Below are 18,312 nucleotides of genomic sequence, written 5' to 3'. Positions count from 1 at the left end.
GAGCGACGTGGGTCGAAACCACAAAGCTGCAAAGACGAAATGGGAATGTGAAATGCTTGAAGGGGGCAGGGAGTATTATTGAGCTCAAACGGGTCATCTCCACAGGGGATGGAGGCAGGGGATGGAGGCAAGAGAATGCATGCCCAACACTCCAGATTTGACAAGAAAAACAAGATAATTGCTCAGTGCAAGTCCGTTCTGATCAGGATGTCAGCTGTGCTTTCATTCGGAGCAGGAACTTCCCAAAGCAGGCAGTTCGCAGACGGAGCCCGGCGGCGCCTTTCGGGACTCCTCAAGGTCTCTCAAAGCCAGAAAGACTGTGATAGTTAGAGGAAAGCAAAGTTCAAAACTGGGGTTTACTGTTGAAGAGAAGCAGAAAATTAAGGAGTGAGGAAAAGTAAAAATAAAGCAACACAAGCAATGGAGAGTTCTTAGGATCCACGCCCTAACTTTATAATGATGAACCCAACCTAATAAAAACACAGGAAGCAGATGGGAGCAGCTCAGTTTTCTAGAGGTTTTGTTTCATCGTGACGTAAATCACAAAAAGTATTCGTGCCCCCCTGAACATTCTGACACATGTCGGCTGATGTATCTTTTACGTTGCACTTCATAAACCGTTTTGCTGCTTCTCCGTTGTCGAGTCTCACTCTAACCAGTTAATGTCTGGTTTGGTTCTGGTCAGGTTGGGAGTGTCTCCATTAGAGTACGTTCCTTGCTACGGTGGGTGTGAATACGGGCAGGAAAGTGGAAACATGGGTGGGGCTTGAGGACGCAGAAGCTGTGGTCGATGATCTGATGTCGTTAGCAGCGATACTGAGCAATGGAGAACATGGAGGTTGTGGTTTTTAAAGAAGATATTTCATTTTGTCTAATAGAAATTCAGTTCAGATTAGAAAACAGTTCAGATTAGCCTGTTAGTTATATGGACACATACAGACAAATCTACAGTATGTTGTGGCACTTTATTGAAATAATTTTAAATATGTGCAACCTTTTGGATTTAGGTAATGCAGTCAAGAGATGCACAACAATTTCCACATATGAACTTTATTTAAATATTATGTATTTTCCAGGCACATGGTATATAACCCTATGAAGTTACTATGTTGCCTTCATTTGTTATAAAACATTTGTTTTATTTGACATATATATCTAATATGACTTAAAGGAAATTTGTCTTGTTTAAAAACTCCCGCTCTTTCTGAAACTCTGCTTTCATGGAGTCATAACAACATGGCTCCTGCATTAACCCTCCTCTACTAACAATGCTTTGACCAGCTTTTCACTGAGAAGTAGCTGCTATAATGAGCTCAGCAGATGCTCAGTTCCACCAGATGCTAATTGCTGCTGGCTAGTCTGAAGGAGCTGAGTGTTGGAGTCGTGTGGGAGGAGTGGAGCTGCAGGAGCGTTGGACTCAAACGCAGAAAGGCAGGGGCAGCAAGTAGATGAAAAATGTTTAATAAAAAAATGAAGAACAAAACGTACAAAAACAGGAATGCAGGGAAAAATTACAGCCTGGAATCTAAGGAGAAGTAATGGGATATAATGAGAGGAACCAGCAAGAAGTGACTGAGAATGAGTTGTATATTTACTGGTGAGCTTGATTACCTGAACAAGGAACAGGTGATTAAAAAAGGGTTGCAGTGTGAGGGGAGAGAGCGGAAGGGAAACTGAGGAGAGAGAGGGAAAATGGCACAGAGGCAAAGGAGAACTGAGTAACTAGGAAAACAAATCTAACATTAACCAATAACTAGACATTAGGAAGATAATAAAACTAAAGCAACTATGGGACTGAATTACAGTAAAACAGAGCTAATCTAATCCACGAATAGAAACTAAGGAACACAGAAATTCTAAACAAAAAACCCTTACAAATTTAAGAGAGGTTTGCGGTTGCAACATTGCCAAATATATAAAAAAAATAAGATGTGTGAACAAAGCCTTCTAATTGCATCGACAGGATCAAATTCAAATGAAAGTAAATCCTGTTTGGAGAGTCAGTGAACTCCACTCTCCCATTACTTCACAGTTTAATCTATAGGTGTTGAGCTGAGCTAAATAATCAGAGCTGCTGGTGCACCAGTGCTGTAGGGGCACAATCTACTGCTGAACAAAGATGTTTTATGGAGTATAAACACAGACTTCTGTGTGCTGCAAATCTCTCAACCCAATTCATTATGTCCTGCTGTGTAACCTGACCTTAACAAAGCTCAGTAAAAAGGCTACATGGGTGAATACTTTGCTGAACCAGCAGGGATAAACAGCTTCTTTCTTATCTGAGTCATCTAATGTTGCCAAAACCACAACACTGGAAACGTTCAGTCCTGATACTCTTTATCTGCGGCCCGTGCTCCTCCTCTGTTGCCGGGGACGTGTGAAAGTGGATCCTGGCAGGGACATTTACACTGAAGCTTAGTTGTTCTAGGGACATTAACTACTGAACTTTATCCTACATGAGAAAAACTTGAAGCAAAACAAAAAAAAAAAAAGTTGAGAAGATCAGGTAATATGTAACCAAACTGTGAGAAAAAAGTTAAAAGTACCTTGAACCCAGAAGTTGACATTGTGAGTGCTGCGATCAATGTCATTAGTCACCTCGCAGCGATAGATTGCAGAATCATTGCGCTCTAGCGGGCGTGTGAAAGAAAGGCTGTTATTTGAAATCTTAACACCCTCCGGCATGGCTCCATCCAACCTGCACAGAAACCAGAGGCGACATATTTTAGTCTGTGCCATTTAACAGACAAAAACTGAAAAGAAAAATCCAACCGAATCGATCTTGTATTGAGTTGTATTTTGGTAACTATTCAGATAAATTACATGAATTCTTCCTTCAGATGTAAGGAAATTGTTTTTACAATTCCTTACATTTGCCTAAACCCTGAAATAACGTCAGGGTTTAGGCAAAAAAACAACAACACTAAATTAGTTAACTTGTAGGCTGAGTAAATCAATCAATCAATCAATCAAATTTTATTTGTATAGCACATTTCAGCAGCAAGGCATTTCAAAGTGCTTTACATCATATGAAACACAGAAACACAATGCAACATAGAATCAACAATCAAAACGACATTAAGTTAAGTTCCATCAATAAATTTGAAATTGATTACGTTTCAAATACAATCCTAAACAGGTAAATGGCAAACGAAGGAACATCAGATTTCTAACTTTTAAAGCACAATGATAGAATTCAAACATGACACCAGGTTTTATCCTGCTCAAAATGATGCATCTAAATTTAAAAAAACATTTTCCAGCTAGCAGTCACCTCCACTTAGCTGACCTGGATCTAATGCTAAGAAGGTTAGCAAACAGCAGGAAACAGTTTTCCAGAATCAGACCCTGGTTGGTCTGTTTAACATGTAACCAGCTGATAAGATTTTTAGGATTAGCCCGCTAAAATATTAACAATATCGTAATAATAAGTTGGTTTTTTTAAGCATTCTAACTTTATTTTGTATCCTGCTAACCACCGTCAACACAGCACAGAAACAGAAATAAGTGTTTATATATTGTGAACATTTATTAAACAAAATAAGTGTTCACAATATATGAACACTTTTGGGAGTGAGTAACATTTTGGGATAAAAAGAAAAGTTCAGCACTAGTTTTACTACACTGCACCTTTCACTTTTTCTTAATATTGTTATGAAGTATGGCTACTTTTACTTGAGTAAAATCGCTGGGTACTCTACCCACTGAGAGTAACTAAATGAAGAACAAGCTTATTTCATTTAAAGAAGAACCAGACAGACAAGAGAGACTTTGTTTCTATACAAACCTTGTTGTTCTCATGCTATGTTTTATCTGCTGGAGCTGTTGTCGTGGCATGTTTAGATCAAAAAGATAAAGTAAACATTATTTATTGTCACTGGATGTACCGTAATGTATCTAAACATTACAGTAAGTCTTAACTTCTTGTGTTTTATTTTTTTTAAAAACAAAAAAACAATTAGGAATTTATTTTTTTTCATTTTAGTCTTTAAAATACCAGAATTTGGTACACAAAACTTGTGCCGGTCTGATTTAATTTTTAAATATTAAATCAGATGTTATGATCAGTTATTCAGACTCGCTTTTTAAAAAAATACTTTACTTTCACCTCAGCAAAAATAAGTTAAAGTAGTGCTTCTCTGACTGAAGCACAGTTTTGTGTTTTTCTTTACCTAATTTGCAGAAAAAGAAAAACAAATTCTTACCAAGCGGAGTAAGTAATAATAAAAAACAACACTAACCACCTCTGCATATTTCTTAACACACAGTATGTGTCAAACTTTCACAATAAGAGCTTTACAATAATGTAGAAGACATCAGGAGAACATCGGTGAAAAAGATTTGTCTGGACAATGAATTTAGTAAAGTGAAAAATATACTAATAATCACCTCACGCAAATTCAGTATTCACCTATACTACAGTATCAACATGTTTTACAAAATCCTAATAGACAACCACAATTAACTTAAACACAACAACAATGATACAATCATCCCTATTTACATTATTGTCAATCTGTGCACAAATTAACAAAAAAAAGATTTTAATAGACGTAATATTGTGGATATAAAGCAGCTTCAGCTAAAATCTGACAGAACAGCAAGCAGAAAAGGTCAGACCCGCCAGAGCAAACAGTAAGCATGAAGCTTTTAATGATGACGGAAAGCTGCCAACAGGCCGATTGCTTTAAGCGGGAACTACCGTTTAGAGTCTTTTATTTATAGCAGGGAGTCTTCCCAAAGGGTTCAGCACTACATGCAACAGCTCCAGTGTCCAGGCTCCAGGGTGAGACTATCGGTAATTTATAGATACAAACTTCTTCTTTTACAGCCAGGCAGGTTTAATAAGCCAATCTGGAATGACTGCAGCCTGTCTCCCACGTCATGTTTGTTTTGACATATATCAGAAATACTTGCAGATTTTGGCATTTTCTTATTTGCTAGCTGCCAACAAGCTCAAACTACCAATATATTCAATGAAGTTTTTACTGTACTCCAGTGGAAGATTTAACCTGAATATGATTCTTAAAGTGTTTACTGTCATGTTATACAACAGGGACATATTTAACAACATCTCAAAAGTTTTTAGGGGATTGTGAATTTATATATTAGGACATTTTTCCAGACTCCATACCTGCTGAGACAGTTTCACATGATGAGTATCTGGGGCCTTTTCGAGAATGTAGCTCTAATAGAAAGTATTAGTGAGATCCTGGATAACTCAAACCAACTCTGGATGTGTGCAGCACTTTATTTTAGCGACATAGTAATATGTCAAGAATCCCTTTAGCAAGCTTTGATTTAAAGTGCCGAAGTATTTCAAAATACAGCATGCTTTTCTATGCACCCCTCTGTAAAATCTTTGGAATAACCTTTTAGCAATGCATAATAAAGGATTTAGAATCAGAATTTTTATCAATTCGACAAAAAAAATTAAAATTACAATAAATCATGTTTGCCACAGTTAACGATACAGTTGATGTGAATACCCAGTACAAACCCACATTCTGTCAACAGGGAAGCACTTGGTTTATTTTCTACAATAATTCATGAGATTTCAGCATCCAAATATAAGACTCTTTGCCCATTCCTCCTTCTCCTGTGTCTGGTCTTCTCTTTAGTGAACCATTTCCAAATTAAAAGACATAAGTCCTCCCAGTTTTAACATAAAATGTCCCGGTACAAAAGGCATCTACAAGAGAAACAGGCTCACAGCTAAGGTTGAAACGATTGAAAGGCTGAAACGATTCATTTGATTAATCATGAAGAATCAATTATTGAAATAATCATAGACTAATTTAGTAAATGAAAAATTGTTAACTAGACTACACGGACTAAAAAAAGCCAACGTACTGAAAGCAGTAATTAACCCAAAACTGCACAAGAAATCTATATATTTTGCATTTAAGTTAAAAGAAAACCTTCTTTGTCTGTAAATATGTTCTACCCAGAAGTTTGACACTGTTCAAATTCTGTAAATAAAAAAACATCCTGTTAGGCACCGGTTGCTTTCCAGTTATTAATTGGTTAGTTGAAAATTAGGCAACAGATTAGCCCTACACTATTGATGTAGTCAAGCAGAAAAGACTGAGTCAGAAATACTTCTGACTTCACTGTCAGAAGTATTTCTTTAGCTGTAGATGCATCCTTTGCTACAAATGATCAGTGTTTACTAAAAGAATGAAATGTCATTGAATTTTAGGCAATAAAATGTTTATTTTCTCTTTTAGAAAATGAATTGAATTATGCTTACTTTAATCTTTTAATGTATTTCTAATATTTTATTTTAAAAAAGTGCAAGTGGTTAAATGAAAAATTGCAGAATGTGCCAGTTTTTCATCTGATTAATCAATTAATCGTCAGAATAATCGATTACTAAAATAATCATTACATCATCTTCCCTATGCCATGAAGAAAAAAAGAGGAGAAATTGTTCTCTGAATCATGTCGTACTTAACCTCCAGGAAAAGGTTCCTCCACACACTGATTAGCTTAGAGAGGATAATAAATGACCAAAAATGCTTTATTCGTTTCATAGAAACTGTAAAAATGATTTCTCTTTGAATGAAGAAATGTACACAAATTAATTACATGTGAGATTGTGCACCTGGAATAAAAGATCAACATATTTTAAGTCTTCTTCTTTTGGTGGATTGCCACAGTGAATCATTTTACAAATCTTTAATAGAATAACTGCTTCAGATGCTGAACCTAAAATGGATGAGCAAATGGGCTGAATGTTCTCATGCAGAAAGCTTTGCAATATTAGAGTCTATAGAGACAGAAGTGGTAGGTTTTTTTTTTTTGTAAAAGCAGGAATGTGTTGGAGACACTGACCTGATCCATTTGTAGTCATGGGCAGGAGGGTTGGCTTTGGCTGTGCAGGTGATTCTCACGTTTGTTTGACCCACATACCAGATTTTATCAATTCCTTGTATGGATATATTTGGTGCAACTGTAAACAAACAAAAATGTTTTAAAAGTTAGATGTGCTTCATGACACATACATATAAAAAACAACGTTTCATTAATGGATATTTCTTCTTCACCGTGGCAACAAGGCATTGCTTTTACAACTGAAGGGAGCTTGCTAGAATTTCAAAAGCTTCACGGATGCAGACCAAAGAACAGAAAGGGAAGAGGAAGTTCAAACCATGTCTTCCCTCGATCACAATGGGTGAGGACCATATGGACTCCAATGTCTCTCTGCCCAGCTTTCTAACCAGACGGACAGACAGAGGGTGTTTTTACTCCTGACAGCCTGGCAGACTTGGTTCCATTGAGGATCAAAATCACAACTTTTTCATCTGATGCAGTTAGCTTTCAAGCTGCACTGAGTCAAATGAACCAAAATCTTTGAGAAATCCCCTCGTCTGTAGTGGCGCTCCACCAAGAACCACTGAGGGAAACGACACAAAAACTTCTGAAGAACACGCTGAGCATAACTTGCTTCTTTGCAAAATGTGAACAAATGGAGTGGCAGATTTTAGCAGTTGTAGGATTTCTTTTTTGGTTTTGGCAAGAGACCACAAATCATTTCTCCTACTAGTGCTAGACTCACCCGTTTGTTTTGGTTGAATTGTCTTGAGCTTTACTACACTTGCTGCTTTTGAAGCAGTCTTTGGTGCGCTTGGTGTTCACATAAATATTCAAAACGCACCACAGTTCTCTTTAACAGAACAGAGACCAAGGTTTGTATTTGGTCCACATCAGACTTTATGACACATTCACACCTTCTCAAATGAACCAGACTTTCTTAACAATTGAACTGGAGTTTGATTAAAACGGACCAATAAGGGCTGATGTGACAACACCTACAGATATAAATAGGGGTGTCATAAGCAAAGGAGGTGGGAACTAATGGTGTCATTAAGCACATGTTGCCGTGGAATATCTGCTGTTCAGAAATTGAGCTCCTAGCAGGTCATAAAAGTCAGGAGCAACAGTCTTCAGTCAGAGGTATCATCAGATACCTGCCCATAGAATCTTCATCTGCAAGAACCCTTTAGAGATACTTGGAAGATATGAGTTTACAACATTTAAATTTCCGTTTGGTATAAATAAAGTACATTTGAATTGAACAGAATTGAATCATGTCTTGTACTTAATCAAATTAGTTTTCCAGCGGTAGAAGACTAAAGCTTCACAGTTAGTCTCTGTAATTCAAGCAGCCAGGTGACAAACGAGCTTTTCCAGAAGGAACAAAGCATGTATTGTAATCACAGGATGGTAACAGGCCACAGCATCTGCTGGTTAAATCAAGCTGGGAGAGCAAACAAATGAGCGTTCGTTGATGGAAAGTTAGAAAACAGCAGAGTCAGTCAGCAGATCCAGCCTGCCACATAATAACCCATAACCGGCACCGTCACCGGGAAGAAATAACTGAAGCGCAACGCACGCCACTGTAATAAAACATGGCAAACAGTGACACAGATATCTAATTTTTCCTTTTGATTTCTCTAGAGGGCAAATGAAGGAAGTGTTTGCATTGCAGGCGAAGATGTCACTACTTGCCGCGTCCACTGAACCTATTCCGCACAGTTCAAAATTGGGCTTCTTTTGCACTTAAAACCCCTTGCCTCTGCACTTGACATGATTTATTGAACTAGAGAGCCTCCTTCTTCCTGCATTAACCTTGGTTTCCGTGTGTCTCCATCCGCTGTGTCCGGCAGTCTCTTGCTACTTGTGTTGCTCTAAAGGCTTGATCAATATTTCATAAAACACCTTCATTAGTCTCCACTCACACAGAACAAACAGACTAACAGTCTGCTTGTTAAGGAAGCATGGGGCACCTTCGCAATTCTGACTTTAATTTCATCGAAATAATTTCAAATCCATACTTTCAGTTTACTTTTAGTTGACACTATTGCTTTCTTACTAAATTAAAGGGGATTGTTGTAACTATTGTTGCAGGGAGGCATGAAACCGTTCCTGATATTAAGATTTTAAACAGTTTTAAAAGTTAACATGTACAGTTTCCATCATAATCTTATAGTTTGAAGTTCTTCCGATGAGACGGCAGAGAACGTCCCTGAGCAACTGAAGCTTTCTTGGGGTGAATGCAGCTTAGCGAAACCCACGTTGCTCTCCACTACCAGTCAGCTGAATGTTTTGTCTTTTTCCTCAAGACAAAACAAATAGAGAAATTCAACTGTACTGGAAATATTTCCGATTTCAAAAAACACAGAGAGTCAGGGCGCTCGACTGACAAATGCTTCTAAACATTTAGATTCTGATGTTTTTCAGATACACCGAATGTTGGGACGCAGTTGCCAAAATACGCCTTGTACTGACTTGTACCGTGTGATTTTCAGTAATGTTAAAACTGTTGTTACATTTCTTTTGTTTGTGGTTCTGGTTTTCTCTCTTTCTGCAGGGTTGGAAGCAGACTTCACCGTTGTTGATTTGTGTTTTCTCTATGTTTCTTCCTCTCCTGTACTTCCACCTCCTTTAAACCTTTTCCCCACCTGTCTCTCTTTCCTTCGTCTCTGTGTCACATTCATTTCAAATAATCCCAAGGCTATTTCCAATAAAGTTTGATATATCAAATGGAGCATCTACTGTGTGTGTTAATTGTACGTAACTCTACTTTTGAATTTTAAAAAGTTACAAAAAGATATCAAAAAAATCTTCTTGCCAAGTTTTGTGGCATGTAGCAAATAGAAATCATTTAGGTAATTCTCACTAAGTTAATACAATAAAAGACTGAGAAAAAAAAGTATTTATTCAACATATCTAAATTTCTGATTTCAACTGTATCAAAAGAAAATTATCACGATTTTTCTCAGGTAAAACTATGCGAGTTGTCTTAATTCAGCACTTACACTGCACATTCAGCTTGTAGCGTATGCGGAACTCTGTCTGCAGAGTTGGGTGGCGCACCACACAGGTGAGCATCTTTCCCTGGGCGTAGCTCTGGGGCTTCCACATGTAGTTGATGCGCACCGTGGTGGTGCCGTTGACTTCCTCCTGAGTTTGCTTCTCAGATCGCCCGTACAGCTCGGCCTCCCAGAACACCTCAGCGGCGGGCCGCCCGCGCTCCGCGATGCAGGTGGCCACCAGCGCCTCGTCCCCGCCGTCAAGGAGAGCCGCGGGGCCTGCAGACACGTACACCTTGGGCTCCACTGTTTACAGGAGGAGAAAAAAAACAACAACAAAAAAAAAACTCAATAGATGATGAACCAATTATTAGTGATCTTTTTGTGTTCATGCATGAATTAGTAATGTCCAGTCACCTTAGTGTACTTAACTGCTAAAAGAGAAAACATTGATTTCCATCTTTCACCCAGAGTGCGCACATTAAAAATTGACAAACAGTCTACACAGTCATCTACATTAAGGTGGAGAGTTTCTCACTGTAGACTGACCAGTGATGCAGTTGGGAGCACTCGCAGCAAGAAGTAGACCTGTCACAATAATTTTGCTGGGACATAAATTATCCCAGAAATGACTGCAATAAACAATAATATTGTCGTTTTGAGAGCACTGTTAATAAATAGCATAAAAACGGCATAATAATGCAAGTACACACTCTCAAAGATCAATAAACTAATTTCTAAAGAGCATTTAATTCTGGATCGGGAAGACATTTTAAATATCCAAACTAAATAAACAAACCAAAAACAAATAAAATGGATTATGGTTTTTTGTTTTAAATATCAGAAATACTCAAGCTATTTAAAAACTGGTGGCATGACCTTTCCTGTTGTTTTTTTTATTTTAAGTGGTTGAGACTTGGCAGAGAAACCTGAAACAGCTGCTGCGCAAGCTACTCAACAAGTTGTTGCTAGGTGACCAAAGATCGAGTCAGTTCAAGGTAGAGCAGCCAAAGCCTTTCCTTTACCTACATTAATACTCCACATATTGAATATTCTATCAGGCGGATCATCTATTGGTATTGATCATGTGTCTTTTGTGAATTATACTGCTATTGATTTACTGTCCATACTCCATCTGTGTGTAATTAACCGTCTTAAACCTGGTAACTTAAACAATTAGTTAAAAAAAATTCTGATTCTTTTTAAAATTAAACATTGAAAGTGTTTCATTATAGAAAAGAAACCATTTTGGACTCCTGGGCTTGTTTTCTAAATTTGTTTGTACCATAATTAATTCATCAGGCTTTTGTGTTGATGTAGTCGTCATAACTAAAAACACAAAATGTTTACTTGATTGCAGCAAAAATTTTTTAAGGAAAGTAATTTGTTAGAGAAAAATTCGTATTAAAAATGATACATTTGGCGTTAAAGGAACAACCTACACTCAGTGATAAAGCTCCGGAAATCAATAGTCTTTCCAATAATATTCTAACTTTTAGAATGGGACTGTTTAAGTAATTATTAAATTACGACTTCATATTTTTCCAGACTGCACAGGGACTCTGCTTTGTGCTGTTTATTTTCGACTACATTTAACACAACAGTCGCCCTCCATCTGACTGTTTCTGCGCTGTGACGATGTTACACCATTTCTCTGAGAATGACCCGACAAGCAGGTCTATGTAGGAGGAACGTGACCAGAATTATGCAACCGCGCTTCTTTTTGTGCAAAGAGCGAACTCAACAACAGTCTCAACAATGCTCTGGACAGAAAGAATGAAAAGAAAAATAAAACAACATACCACACACTGTCAGCAGTGACAGTCGGGAGAGTTAAGGACAAAAAGGAGACAAGAGAAAAAAATGTTTACTGGAGGGGAACCGAAGTAAACAACAGGCCCGGTTAAAAGCAGGTTACAGTGTGCTCTGGTTTATTTTGTCTGCATCGTGTTGCAGTACACCACCTCCTCTTTCGCTTCCTGCTAAATCCTACAAGCTGTTGGATTAAAAATCTCTCATCTTGCTCCTTATCATCAGCCAAGGAGGAGGTGCAGCAGCAAATTCAGAACAAAAAAAAGCAAAACAACTAGCATTACCCCGCTTTTCTTCTTTTCCAAAAATAACCATCCACCTCATGTACCCCTTTAGAAGAGGCGGGGACGCTGACCTCCTGGCTCCGCCCTCACATTCTTCACTCACTTCTCTCTGCCCCTCCTTGCAGCCCTCTGACCTTTAAAACAGTAGCTGCTCTATGTTGGCAGGCCAGCCAGCTGAAACATCAGAATAACCAAATCAGACAGACGTGTTCATTTTGGGGGGTGGCGAAGGGAAACCTCTGGATGAGTGGAAAAGTGTTGGGTGGGAAAAGGCCAATAATTTCCCCTCAGCAATATGCCTACAATGACTCTTTTCGATTCACACACAACATCTGATCCCGTTGGGAAACTGCGCTTTTTAAAAAAATGGATGCGTGAAAAAGAAGCAAAACAATAGAAAAGTTTTTATGGCATGTAAGAAAAAACAAACAAACAAAAAACAACTTGATATGCTATAACAAAGCAGCAACGTTTTGCATGCGACATTTTGTCTCGGGGGGGCAAATTCAGAATTCTGTTAAGGGAGATCTGAAAGTGCTTTTATTGCAAGCAAATTATACGACACTTAGCTCATTTTGAGCCGACTTAAAATCGCCATTTAAAGACTGAGCAAAGAGTCCAATCATGAAGACGGCGAAGGAGAGAGCGCTTTGAGACGAAAATAGGTTCTCGGCGCTTACACGCCTTGCGAAAACGCAGCGGTAGTTTCCTTATCTGTAAAATCCACTTTCTAAATCTAATTGCATCCTTGTTTTGTTTTCAAGTAACTGAACTGCTCAGTAGATTTCCATTGACCTGCCAGTAGTTAAAAACAAAGGGGTCATTGTGGCTTATTCACTTAGGGTAATACTTTCCTTCCTTCTGCTTACACAAGACGGGTTTTACCGACTAAACCGTTGCCTAAATATTTTTGTCCTTTCTTGTTGTCGACTAGAGGAGAAAAGAAAAGCCAAGCCAGAAGAGCTAATGTATGGGTAAATATTTGTGTCTCTCTCTCATGACATTGCTCATATTGGAGATGTTTTTGCATAGAGAGTGTGACTTCTGAAATGAAGCCAATATCCACTGCACCTGTTAAACATTACAAAGCGTGCCGTGACTTTCGTCCATTACTCAGGGGCTTGGCTGTTCCATGTTGTTACTGTAGTTAATTTGAAAGGAATGAAACTGCAGCCGTGTGCTTTTCACGATCCTCAAAATATAAACAGGAATCAAACACGGAATCTCAGTAGGGGAAAATATAAAAGCAATGGATAGAAAAGGAAGTAAATACAACACACATGGCATAAATCAAGTATTGAAAGGTGCGTTAGAGCTTAAGGGCTTTAACAACAATCCTCTTCTATGTTCATGGTCGTATTTAGGAGGTTTCCTTCATTCTTTATTCCATTTTAAAGTCGATTTAAAAAGTTGCAATTCGTTTGACTTATCTGAATTAGTGGTAGGGGGCACGGAGATGCAGCTAATGAAAATAAGACGTGGGAAGATTTTATTACACTTTTACGAAATTAATACATGATTTTCAATGTTTTTACTCATTAAAGTCAGAAATTTCTGGAATGCATTTGTGTTTGGGTCATAGTTCAATTAGATATCCCTTCAATATTGCTTTAAATACATCAATGTTGAATTAGTAGGAAGTAGAATACAACCAGTTCATCGGATGACAAATGAATAACTGTATTTTTTTGTTTTTCCTGCCTGTATAAACCGTCGTGGTTGTATTCATTACTTTAACGGTGCATACATCAGCATTTTGGAGAAGTAAAATATCTGAAAGTAAAACAGTAGCACAGTAACGCTTCTGTCATATTAAAACATGACAGTACTGTATTAAAGTGGACATAGAGTGTATGTACACGTGACAAATTGTAGAAAGTGAGATAGTTCACATCATTTATGAATTTTTAAGCATATTTGAACGATACTGCTGTTCTGAACCCACAAACCTCACCAGTAGGTGGTGGGACTGCACACCAAGTAGCTTGTCTGCCAACCACCAGTAAACTCAAAAAGAAGGCAACATCACATTTGAGTGTTTGGTGGCCACACTGACAGGTATCCAATGGGTTCCTGGTGTCTAAGAAAAGGCGCTAGCTGCTCAGCGAGCTAATCAACATTGCTACCGTACCGTCCACTTCCCATCTTTGTCCAACAAACAGAAAGTGTGGGAAATGGAGGAAGGGGAATGATTTACTATAAAACAGGACACGGATCTCGTTGCTCACCGTGTTGTTGTGAACCCTCTGACTGGTGGGATGCAATCAATTTACCCGAATCCATTCTGAATTGGAAAAAAATGGATTGCAATACATTGATGAATTGATATTTTTATAGCAACCTTTGTTTCTTGTCAGAGATCCAACATTGGATTTAGGTCTGGACTTTCTAGCCCATTCTAACATATGAATATGCCTTGAGCTAAAACATTCCACTGGAGCTCCGGCCGTATGTTTTGAGTTGTTGTCACACTGGAATGTGAAACTATATCCCAGTTGTGAGTCTTTTGCAGCATCTAACAAGTTTTCTTCTCTGTGTTTAGCTCCATCCATCTTCCAGCTTGATTTACACCATGGCTAAAAACACAGAGGTGCTGCTCTCTGCTTACTATTTAAAGTGTAATTAACCCCGAATCTATCTATGTTTTGTTGATAAACTGTCTACATAGGTTATTTGGGGTTCTATCTTTATGTTTCTGTGTGAATTTTGACGTTTTCGTCTAAATTGGTTTAGTTCTGCATAATTTTTTGCCTGACCCCGTCTCAGTGCTGGCCTCCTGAGGTGAACTGAGCAGCTGTTTAAAATGGTTTGGGTTTACATCACACAGCCCCAAACCGTTTCACTTTAAGTGACTTCTGAACTGATTGGACTGGGTTTTATTTAAGTTATCAAAGAGTGAAGACATATGCACATCATACAATTCAGATTTTAATTTGCCAGAAATTCTGAAAAGCGAGGTACAAATAATCTTGCAATGCACTGCTGCTGCTGTATTATACAGCTGCAGAGGAATTATGAGCCTCATTATAATGAAAAGAGGAATTTTAAACATATACACGTCAAAACAAACACGAAGGACATAAAAAGGGCGCTTGGGAATATAAACTTACTGTGTTTAACTCTTCAAACTGTGATGTTCCACGTCTGAGAAAATTACCCAGTGGGGTAACCTAATTCCCACACGCTGCATATCAGACTGAAAAGGACACATACTTCCTCTGTAATCACACCCTAATTACATCTGAATTGTAAAGAAGGTGTGTGTTTGAGTATGTGTGTACATGTTTTCCCTATGAGCACAAAAAAATAAAATAAAACAGCCTGAGAATCTGCTCAGAGAAGACAGCAAAGTGTAATTGAGCTCCACGAGGTTCCAGACACTGCGGCTGTTGCAGCAATACTTAATGTGCCGCTCATTAGACATCAGAGTCTCCTCCTGTCTCTGGAGGAGGACAAGAAGCTGCAGCCAATACGCAATCTCCTACTCTCAACACCGAGTCACATTTAGAGCTTAAAGCATATGCTGAGTGTAGAGAAAGAAAAGAAGATTAAAAAATGAGTATTCCACACAGAAATATGAGGACACTGCAGTTTAACCTTTAATTAGCAGGAGTTCAACAATAAGATTCTTGGGAAATGTGGTCATTCAGTTCAAATGCATTCATATTTCAAATGACTGTATGTTTATATGGTTATGAAGTTATTTCCAACAAAGGGGAGCAAGTATTAAGTAAAGTTAAAAGCACAAAGCGCACTGATCAGAGCTTTGTTACCTTGTAATATATATTAAAGCCAATTTATCTTCAAGCACAAAAACTAAACAGCCTGAAACTACTCTTTTTAGCCACTGCAAAACATGGTTTTGCTCATTTTAAAAGTGACAAAATGATTTCAAGATGAAAACTATCTTTAGGAGGTGCACGGTTTCTTTTTAAAATAGCTTCTCATCATTGTTTCAGTTGAAAATCAACGATTCAGATCACAAGTGGATTATTTTGTCTCTCTAGCGAGATTATCTCTCAATGAACCACATATGGTAATTTGAGTTTGATGTTAAAAATGTTTAAAGAAAAATAAAAGTCAGAAAAGAGCAAATGTTTTTTTTTCCCCTTCCCAAATCTCGATTTTCATCCAAGTTGGTAACATGTAACTGAACGTTATGAGACTCATTTTGTATTACACCCTGCAATTTACTTGTTGCTGCGTCTGATTCAGATTCAGTCTGAAGTTCCTGCATTCTGCTCTTAGGGCAACGGGTCAGACACACCAAAACATTTAAAATGGTGTGTTCAGGCAGCAGTGACATAAGTTTTTGAATGATTCAAATTTGAGACATTTGAGGTCAAACAAGAGGTGCTTCTCTCAGCTGCAGATTCTTAAGAACAACTGGCATCTTTCTAAGGAGTAGTTTGAATGTTAGGCAGCGGTTAGGGAAGGGTTAATTTCTCCAGAGAAAACGCTTAGCGCTCTGTCAAGCTTTGTTCTACCACAACAAACTGCTGTGCTGTGAACAGTTCTGTAAATTTTTAATCTTAAAAACAAAATACTCCAGATGTATTAGCCGACAGTAATACTGTACGTTACCTGAAACGTTAACAAAGGTCGACGCTTGTGTGTTGCCCAGAGGAAAAGTCGCCACTTTGCAGGTGTATGACCCGATATCAGCAAAACCAACTCCTTCGATGATGATAGTGGCATCCCGTATGGACGGGGAAACAAACGAGATGCGCTTGCCGTATTCCGGGGCGTACGAGGTTCCGTACTCGGGGTTGAACACTGCCAAGGTGATGGGACCCGATGGAAGACGGCGTTCCCAGGAGACCTGAGTCAGACTCAGGTTGGGCTCCACCAGGATCCTGCAGCCAAGCGTGATGTTCTTCCCCAGCACCGCGTTCACTTTGTCAGGGACGACCACCTGGTTACTGCTTACACCTGCTGAATTAAAAAGACATAAAAAAGAATGTTCCGATGTTATTGTCACAGCAGAAACTAAACAGGAAAATTATCTGTCACGGTCTGTTAATGAAGTGGGAAAACACATGTCGAGGAGAGGAACAACAGCCAACAAAAGTTACTTTGCCAAGAAGAACGCTTCCCTATTTACTGATGAACTCAACATCACATAATGAGATGAATGTATAGGGCCCTAAGAATTACGTTTTATTATTTTCCTACTTCAGTTTTATTTTGTTCCCAAATTCTACTTTTTTCATTAAAATTTTTCTGATTGAATTTTTTCCCATTTTATTCATATTTATTATCCCAAAAAGTATGTAGTTATGGTGTGAATGAAAAAAGAAATGAACAAATCAATAGACAGACTGCTGTGGTTCAACAGAACATTAGGTTTAAAGACATTAAACTGTTTCCCCATCATTTTTTTTAGCATTTGTAGGATTTTGCCTTTTTACTTGGATAAAAAGACTATACACCGTTTCTGCCTGTATTGCTAGACTCGGGCATTTATTGTGGCTCTGTTGACCCAGAATGCCCTGCGCTGTAGTTCGCTTCCTGCTTTCGGTGCGGTCTTTGGTCCTCTTGCATTCACATATGCATTCAAACTGCTCCAGAGTTCACTGCAACCGAACCGAGACCTCGGTGTGTAGGCGGACCACAGTTCGCATATTTGGTAAACTGATTGGTTTGAGTCACACCTTCCTAAACTGACCCAACTTTCTAGGCAAACGAACCAGAGTTCAATTAAAGCGGACTAAACAGGGCTGGCGTGAATTTCGCTTTTTAATAGGGAAGAAAATATGCCTTTTAAAAATGCCTTAGAGTTGAACACAACACCAAAATACTTATGTAGCTCCCACTTATTCCCCGTTTGCACTGCTTTACCAAAACTGATCGAAGTTTGTTTGCTTTTTTCCCCTCAAAGGAATATCTGATTTGAGGCACAGAGCAATAAGTACCGTCAACTCTGATTTATTTGCATGTTCAAGAGTTAGCAAACATAACTGCCTGAAGCTAGCTACTTCTTCTATAGAGTTGTATATTATCACCGTCAACTGGACTGAGATGTTGCAGCTAGCTAGCTTCCCCTGTGTGTCTTTGAGTAGTCATTGTATCTTTGTGCCTCCAATCATGCTGACAAAACGTTTAAAAACATATTCTCTCATTTATCAAACTTGGTGGCCCGGAAGCTTGAGTTAAGCTACAAGGTATGAATTTACTTTTTGGAGAAGACGTCAGAGTTTGAGAGAGTGTTTCCGCCATGGGTGACTGGTTCATTCTGTCTGTGTTGAAGGGAGAGCCGAACAGACGCACAAGCCGAGCCTGCGTAACCAGGTAACGGCTGGTACGGGAGCTGCAGCGGCCAAAATACTACTGTACATCTGTAAAATTCCGTGTTTTATTGTGTTTACCTCATCACTGAAATCCAGGGGTCCTAATAC

General features: G+C 38.5%; 1 protein-coding gene across 3 annotated transcripts in view; it reads right to left on the bottom strand.

Annotated features, from left to right (window-relative positions):
• Window positions 1–18,312, bottom strand: part of nectin3a (nectin cell adhesion molecule 3a) — a 52,289-nt gene that overhangs the window by 9,912 nt on the left and 24,065 nt on the right. Inside the window, exons 2-6 of one of the 3 annotated variants that reach the window (XM_028045597.1) lie at window positions 16,499–16,849; window positions 9,825–10,124; window positions 6,838–6,955; window positions 2,547–2,698; window positions 1,181–1,673 (exon numbers count right to left, since the gene is read on the bottom strand). In XM_028045597.1, the coding sequence (XP_027901398.1) occupies window positions 1,303–1,673; window positions 2,547–2,698; window positions 6,838–6,955; window positions 9,825–10,124; window positions 16,499–16,849 (1,292 nt within the window). In that variant the 3' untranslated portion in view covers window positions 1,181–1,302. Of the gene's footprint in view, window positions 1–1,180; window positions 1,674–2,546; window positions 2,699–6,837; window positions 6,956–9,824; window positions 10,125–16,498; window positions 16,850–18,312 lie in introns of those variants that run through there. The other 2 variants (XM_028045595.1, XM_028045596.1) reach the window with 2 other exon arrangements.

The sequence above is a fragment of the Xiphophorus couchianus genome, chromosome 18 (genome assembly GCF_001444195.1).
Source record: "Xiphophorus couchianus chromosome 18, X_couchianus-1.0, whole genome shotgun sequence".
Lineage (NCBI taxonomy): Eukaryota > Metazoa > Chordata > Actinopteri > Cyprinodontiformes > Poeciliidae > Xiphophorus > Xiphophorus couchianus.
This window is presented reverse-complemented; position numbering and strand designations above follow the sequence as displayed.